This window comes from Parus major, chromosome 1, assembly GCF_001522545.3.
Source record: "Parus major isolate Abel chromosome 1, Parus_major1.1, whole genome shotgun sequence".
Classification (NCBI taxonomy): Eukaryota; Metazoa; Chordata; class Aves; order Passeriformes; family Paridae; genus Parus; species Parus major.
This window is the reverse complement of record NC_031768.1, coordinates 85,822,533-85,830,508: the sequence shown is the minus strand read 5'-3', so window position 1 is coordinate 85,830,508 and position 7,976 is coordinate 85,822,533. Positions and strand designations below refer to the sequence as shown.

The 7,976-nt window shown below is 48.7% G+C and overlaps 1 protein-coding gene across 1 annotated transcript; it reads right to left on the bottom strand.

The window, feature by feature from the left end:
- Positions 1–38: 38 nt before the first annotated feature.
- Positions 39–6,850, bottom strand: NECAP1 (NECAP endocytosis associated 1). The gene is made up of 8 exons (XM_015619373.3): positions 6,657–6,850; positions 5,210–5,310; positions 4,971–5,075; positions 4,531–4,612; positions 4,024–4,132; positions 3,747–3,933; positions 2,450–2,543; positions 39–2,334 (listed from the first exon to the last, which is right to left on the bottom strand). The coding sequence occupies exons 1-8, from the start codon at positions 6,752–6,754 to the stop codon at positions 2,286–2,288; spliced, it is 825 nt and encodes a 274-aa protein (XP_015474859.1). The 5' UTR covers positions 6,755–6,850; the 3' UTR covers positions 39–2,285.
- Positions 6,851–7,976: the final 1,126 nt, after the last annotated feature.

Below are 7,976 nucleotides of genomic sequence, written 5' to 3'. Positions count from 1 at the left end.
AAGCAGAAACAATTTGACAACTTAGAAGACTCATGACATTGTTTTCCCCAGTATTACTTGTTTAATTACCATTTGCACCAGTACATCTTATGCTTTATATACATATATCTTTAATTTTTGCTTCTTCAGCTTTTCAAATACATAATATATTATCTCAAGAATACTAAGACAATACAGAAGAGGCTCCTAGTTAGTTGTTAATTGGTGCCATGAACTTCCTTGGTTGGGGAATTGATACATAGTTGAAATGACAGGACCTCACAAGGACGTGAGAAAACAAAAAGACAAAGAAAACAAAATGCCAACCCAGCAGAGTCTGTGATGTTGCTTGCAGACTACAGCCATCCACAAGTTCAGGAGGCAGGGAGCTGAAGTACAGTGAGACTGCAGGAGTGACTATGAAGGCAGGGGAGGGCTGGCAGGGGGAAACACCAAGAGAGCCAGAGAATCAGGGTTAAATGACTACTTAAAATACATCCAAGAGCAGACTGGTCCCCACTTCCACAAGTGGAACTGCAGCAGCTTTAGAACTATTTCAAGAATGTTGTTCCCCAGAGGGATGGTCTAAGTGAAACTGTCTCCAAAATGCCCCCACTGTAGCCAGACAAACATGACAAAAGACCTTTGCCAATACAAGGTGCATACATCTAACTATGCTTTTACAAGCCTCACCAGAAAATTTTTGCCCAAAGGGAAACATTCCCCTGTGAAGGTGTGCTAAAGACACAAAAATGTTGCTGTGTTGAGAGTTCAAAACAGGAAGTAGCCTTCCAGCAAAGCACCAAGGCCCTAGTGTTCCAGTAACTGGGTACAGCTGTCCAAGAGTCAATGAGACCATCTTCCCAGCTAGTGTTTTGGGTTCTGTGCCAGCATGAAGGGTAGCAATTCAGCATTGTGAGGTTTCCAGCCTGCCCTGTGAGTTCACCCAGAGTAATCAACAGACTTACACCCCAGATCACATCCACAGCTGCTGAAGATGAAGTAGTGTCCACAGTGAAGGGCCTCAGGAAACTCTCTCAGAGGAAAAAAAGTAGAAAGTCATGGCTTTTTACCTCTTTCTAACTCCCTTAACCACACAGGAAATAGAGAGGACTTGGAAACATTAGAAATAAAAGAAAAAAAAATAAATCAAAGTTTCAATAATTAGCTCACATCCCTGAAAGTTGGACTCAGAAGAAAAGTCATAAGGAACACAGGTGGGAGAATTTTGCTCCCACAGATCTCAGGATTGAGCCTACTATACATTTCTTGGTCAAACGAGTGAGTTGAAAAGGGGAAGGAAACTGTCCCTTCATCAGAGAATAATCTATTGTCCCACCATAATTCTTTCTGTACATATGCAATACTTGTAACACAGTGCCAAGTCACAACACCAAGGCCAAGGCTCAGGATAGTGATGCAGGAACATGAAATGCTGAGTGGTGGGAATCACCTGGTTGTCATCTAGTGCAAGTAACTACCAAATTGTAAAAACAGGCTTTTTTTTTCTTAAAGCTATTTCCAGTTAAAACAGCTCAGTGACAGTGAGGCCTTTGCCTGGGGAGAAAGGAGTTAAAATGAGAGAAGTTCCTCCAGTGAACCTGCAAGCCAAATCAGGAGCCTCGAGATGGGGTGCCCATCTGGAACTACAGCGCATCGGCAGCAGGTCTACTCAAGGACTCGCATGACTCCTCCCACAGGAGCATGAGGACATGCAGCACTACCAAGAATTGCGCCAAAGACAGAAGAGTAGTGTGTGCATGGGGAGGGTCACTGCTCACCACAGATGTCATTAACCCAAGAGGATTTTGTGTTGAGACAAGACCTATCTCCTTAGAAGTTCCATTTAGCAGGTGTAGCCAAATGCAGCTGTCCTCAGCACCACAAGCTGTAAGGGCTGCAGTCACTACTGAAAGCAGCCACAAAAAGCAACAGCCTAGCCAGAGAAAATCTGAAGGACAAGGAACCCAGAGGCACCTACCCAGCCTCCTCCTGTACCCACTTTCTTCAAGATTCTCGCATTCCCTGTGTGGAAAGACAGGGAAAAAGAGCTAGGATGTACCATGTAATGGCCAAGTGGATGCAGGAGGTAAGGCTACCTCTTTCCTCCTTGCCCGTCTTGGGAGGAGTCAGTATATGTTCTCTTTAGGTTCAGTGGGACCAAAAATACTAAGTTTAAGTGAAGGTCTGATCTAAAAATGAAGGATTGTCCCAATTTGATTGAAGACTAGAGAGGTTTGTGCCCCCTCTGATCCCATTTGGTGCCTCTAGGTCATCAACTTGTCCCATTCCACTGCTTTGATCATTCAGAACTGGACCCAGTTGGACTGCTGAGGAGCCTGATTGGGAACACCACTGAAACAAAAAAAGGAAAATCAGATGAGCAGATCTAGTAAGACTTCTTAACTTATGGATCCTCCCACACCCATCAGGCCAGTACCCTTCTTGTGTTCCATTCATCACAGTTTACCTGGATGCAGTGCTGAAGTCTCCCCAGAGGTCTGTGGTAGCTGATACTGGTGCCTCAGATGCAGCTGCAGGAGCATCCAAGTCTAGAAGAATATCTAAGGCAGAAGAGAGAGAGAAAGAGAAAAAATGCACTGGCTTATGCAGAAAACCCTACAGGCATTTTAACTGTCACCGTAAACAAACTCCTGGATGCAGGGGCAGAAAATCTTTAAAGGGACTCCAGCTTTCCCTGCAGAAGTCAGACTTTTTGAGGGGTTTGTTGTAACAGCATCTCTTTTTGCTGAATGTGCACACCTCCAGCTGACACTGCAAGGGTACATTGTCTTCAAGAACTATCCAGTCTCACTCAGCACACCACCTAACACATCTGTCACTTATTAACTCTCCCAGCAGATGCAACTCAAGGCTCAGACTCAACCCAAGCTCAGTAATCCCAACAGCTGCCAAACAGGCACCACCTTACCAGTACAAACCACACACTGGGACCACATGAGCCCTACTCAGAAGCTCGTGGTTTCTTTTCACTCAAACCTATGCACAGCATTGCTGAAGTCTCTGCCTTCACAAAATGATCATCAGCTCTCCAGACACCTTTGCATGGTCACACATTTTGCACAGCATCCAGAAGACTGCAGCAACCTCTTTGTTACAGAATCACAGGATGATTTAAGTTGGAAGGGACCTCCAAAGATCACTTCCTCTAGTCCCACTGCCGTGCCATGAGCAGGGATATGTTGCACTAAATCAGGGTACTCAAAGCCCCATCCAATCTGGTCTTGAACACTTCCAATGAAGGGGTACCCACTGCTTCTCTGACCAACCTGTTTCAGGGTTTCACCACCCTCATGGTAAAAAATTCTTCTTTATATTCATTGTTATATTGAATTATTATATGAATTCTATTATTCATTATATAAATCTTTGCTCTTTCAGTTTAAGCCTTTACCCTTTGCCCTGTCACTGTAAAATTCTTTCTCCATCTTTCTTACAAGCTCTCTTTACATAGTGAAAGGTCTCCCCAGAGCCTTGTCCTCTCCAGGCTAAACAACTCCAGCCCTCTCAGTCTTTCTTGACAGCAGAGGTATTCCAGCCTTCAGACCATTCCTATGGCCCTCCTCAGGACCCATTACACTTTCTTGCACTGGGAACACTGGAGCTGCCAAGGAGACCAAGACCTTTGGTCTGTGGTGGGACACACCATGTCTCAGAGGGCACTGCTGGCAATAGGTTGAACCCGGGTTTCCTGAAGCAACACCTGCCATTGTCTTACAAACTGCTGGCTCAGTGCTAAGGTTTACCTGCACTGCTTGCATTACTGGATTTCTGCACAGGTGGTGGTGTGACATGGTTGGCAATGGCTGTGGAAGAAGGGGGAGGAATAGGAGGGACTGCAACTTTGCCTCCCGGTGGGGGTGGCAGCAGGCTTAGGCCCCCTGATCCAGACACACGGGGCTTGGCTGCTCCTCCTTTCTTTGACGTCATGTTCTGTAGTAAAACATTTAAAAAAAGGAAGTGTAAAGAAGAGTCTCCATCAGCACATCCAGAGAAAGAAGCAGAGTAAACTGGTCTTCTTACCCCAATGTTTAGTTTGATGGTCTGCCCTTCCTTAAACCCCAAGTCTAATTTGGGACGTGTGTCAGCTTCCTGGGACTCCTTGGAGATTTCAGTTTCCTGCTTCACCCACCTAAAAAGAAGAGAGGAAAACATGAGACCCTGTGGCAAAAAAGAGCAGTGTTTTTAAAAAGTGTGTGGTTTCTCTCTCCATCCCACCAAACTACCTTGCCTCATCAAACCAGCTACCTCCCTACTCCTGGTGTCAGCACAAAGCTGGAACCACCACAAACTCAGAAAGCTGTTTTACACTCCACCCACAGCACCACAGGACCTAAGCTTAAGATTTACAGATCTGACCCTGCAGGGGCTCTCAGCCTGCACGACAGCTGGTAGCACACACAAGTGTCCCTCACCAGAGCAGGCCTTCAGGGCCACCCCAAGGAAAACTGTGCTAAATGAACATGCACCACTACCCACCATGTTATCCAGGCCAGAGGAAAAATAACATTCCAGAAAAGCAAAACTCACTTGAAGTGATCCTGCAAAGAGACGTTGAAGTCAAAGGCATCACCCCGATCCGTGAAGCCAATGCCTATAAAAGCACTTCGTCCTAGCAAGGAGACAGGAGGAGTCACTGGAGGTGCCCTGCAACTGGGACACAAATCTCTCTGCTTATCCTAAACCACCCTGTGCTACCTCTCTCTGACACACCTGCAGCTGGATGCCTGCAGTTCACTGTCACTAGCCTTCAGGATGCACCCTTCTTACCCTTCTTCCCACAAGGCATGCTTGGAAACCAAATGTTCCAGAGAACCTCCTCTGTTTATCTTGCTCTCAGACCCCTCCAGGCACACCACATGGTCTTTTCAGCATTCCCAACACCATTTTCATCCTCCTGGCACACTCCCAGCTCCACCTGGGTCTCCTCCACCCCGAGCACTTGGCAAGTACATTGGCCCCCAACTCACCAGTCCCGTCCTGAATTCGAATGACAAAGTAGCGGCTGGAATCTGCCACAGTCTCCACTGCAATGCCAGGGTATTGATCTATAGGAGCCTGGGCAAAAAGTTCTCCTGCAGACAAAGAATCAGGTGTTAAGGAGAGCAACCCCTTCCTAAAGTGTGGCAGGGGCTGTCATGCACAGCTTTGGGCAGGCTTAGAAACACAGGCTCACAGGCAGCAATCACAGTCACTGCCTTTCCCTTACCTGAAACCTTATCCTCCAGTTTTATGTAAGCAGTTTTGCCTTTGGAGGTGACACGAAGCCGCCCTGTCCAGTCTGGATGGTCTAGTTTCCAGTCAGATGCCCTGAAAGGAAGAACAGCTAATCACTGACCATAGTCAACCTCTCCAATTCTGCCCAGCCACCTCAGCAGAAGTGTCTGCTCCCAAACCCTCCACCTCTGCTGCTGCCTCATTCCACTTCCCTCCCCAGATAAGACATGGGGTCTCAGCTCCTCTCTTGTTGCTGCCAATTGACACACTGGCATCTCTGGGCAAAGGGAAGGAGACACAGTCCAGAGAACATCAACTCCTCATCTATATAAGCTTGCAAAAGAGGGGACACAGAAGCACAGAAATTCACTTGAAAAGGAAATCCACAAAAGTGACTTTTGAGAATTGGGAAGACCCCATAAATTAATTAGTAAAAATAATTAGTAAAAAGACCCTCCATTATTCTACCCTATTGTTGCAAAATAACACTGAGTACTTCTGAGCCTAGAGGCAGCTGACTTACACCAGGCAAAACACACACACACAGACATTTTCACTGACCCATCACACTCTTTGCCACAGACTCTTGTGAAGGAGAAAAAAAAAAGGAAAGAGAGAAAAAGCCCAAGCTACAGCACCATAGAATATTCTGAGTTGGAAGGAACCCACAAGAATCACTGAATCCAGCTCCTGGCCCTGCACAGGACATCCCAATAATGACACCATGTGGCCTGAGAGCATTGTCCAAACTCTTCCTGAACTCTTGTGGGCTTGGTGCTGTAAAATCTACAGGATTTTATAACTGGAAACAAACATCCCTGGCCAGGCACAACATCCGCCTACAGTCTGTCAGGTTCAGGGAGTACACAAACCCGCTTCTCCAGCAGCCCTGTGGGCACATCTTACACAGTAACACTCTGCTGCTTTTGGCTGACCAGAGAAGGCATTTCTAACTGCTGGTCCTGCAGCCTCTTCTTAAAAGTCACCCTGAATTCCTCCCGGTTTCTCCCCGCCACTGCGAGAGCCACCAGGCCAAACCCAACGTGCCGTTATAGCACATCAGCGTCACATCCCAGGGAACCCAGCAAACCGGGAGCAAACGCCAGCTCTGCCTGGAAGAGCAAGATGCGCCCTCACCTCCTGCCCCCGATTAACAGAGTAGCCCCTGCTCCTCCACAGCACAGAGCGGAGGCTCCTCTACCTTCAGGCGCTGACCACCTGCGCCAAAAGAGGCAACTCCAGCCAGCGGCTCCTCCAGAGCTCGGCTGGAGGGGGCTCAGGGGATGGCCAGACCTGCTCGCGGCCACAGGACACGGTTTTCCCAAGGGGCGCGGCCGGGACACGGCACGGCACACCCCAGTCCCCTACCGCCCTGCGGGCAGGGGCTGAGGCAGGCTGGGCCGCGCCGGGGCGATCGCGGGCGCAGCACGGTCCCTCACCTGTACCCGCGGTTGGAGGTGCGCGGCGGGATGCGGTAGACGTTGACATCGGGCTTCACGCAGAGAACGGACTCGTACTCCAGCTCGGCCGACGCCATGTCGACCGCGAAGCCCGGCGAGGAGCGAGCGGCGGGAGCCTAATGACCAGCGGCGCTGCCCACCACCATCTTTGATGAGGGCAGACACCGCCTGGGGGCGCCGGCGCGGCCGGGCCAGACGCCGATCACGTAGGAGAAGCTGAGGGAGCCATCTTGGATGCTGGCAGCGGGGGGCGAGAGGGCGCCATCTTGGAGCCGCCTCTGACACAGCAGCGGCGGCCGGCGCCATCTTGGGGCCTGGCAGTCCCGCGGCGGGGCTGGCGCGGCCATGTTTGTTTGGGGCGCCATGCCGATGCCGGGCGGCGGGAAGGGCCGGGCGGCGGGATGGCGGGGGGTTGTGCCGCCACACGCTACCGATCTGCTCGTCTGCAGCCCCTGTGACTGCTCCCCTGCCGACCTGGGGCGTTAACTGTCAGTGTTCTTTCCGTGGCGCGGGGATTAGGTGGCTTTTTGGTAAAAGAGCGAGCCAAAACGTAAATGCGGCACAAAGTGCGACAGGTTTTGCTGCTGGAAGTGATGGAAATACCAGCTGTGCAATGCGTAGTTTCAGGAGTGGGTCTTCCCCCAAAATGTGGCCAAAGTAAAGGTGTAGGTACTAGTTTATTTGTCAATAATGATAAGGCTGGCAGCATTTAAGCCACTCTCTTAATAGTGGCTTCTCAGTGGCAACTGGTGTTGAAGCTTAGTGCTGTGCAGCGTCCTGTGACTGAGTCTCAAAAAGTACCAATGTTTACTCTGAAAAGTGGAAGAAAAGGCATAAGAGAAATTTAAAAGTTACATAGAGCCACGTCTGCATGTCAAGCAGAGTTCCATGTCAAGCATTGGAATGGGCTGCCTAGGGGGCTGGTGGAGTCACCATCCCTGGAGGTGTTGAGGCAAAAATAATGAAAATAATCACTGAAACATCAGTAAATTTGAGATATTGGGGTTTCGTTGTTTGGTTGTTGTTTGGTTGTTGTGGGGTTTTTGGTTTTTTGTTTTTCTTTTGGTTGTTTTCTTGGATTTGTTTGCTTGTGTGTTTTTCCAGTAGAGAATAGCATTAGTTAATGCAGACAGTGCTATTCCCAGCCGTGGCTGTCTAGTCATCATTCTCTATATTTTTTCTTGTTCTACAAGAACAAGTAACAGCATTCAGAATTCAAGAATTATTCATTAGTACAGCATTTGGAATTCAAGAAGCAGCTTACATTTACCTTTTGGATAGAGTTGTTTGTTGACCTAA

Bases quoted from the DNA above. Each gene is read 5' to 3' on its own strand.
- NECAP1 (XM_015619373.3), bottom strand. From the start codon at position 6,754: ATGGCGTCGGCCGAGCTGGAGTACGAGTCCGTTCTCTGCGTGAAGCCC. The intron at 4,613-4,970 runs GTGAGTTGGGGG...TCTCCTTGCTAG, and splicing joins TCGAATTCAGGACGGGACTG to GACGAAGTGCTTTTATAGGC. The intron at 3,934-4,023 runs GTAAGAAGACCA...GTTTTACTACAG, and splicing joins CCATCAAACTAAACATTGGG to AACATGACGTCAAAGAAAGG.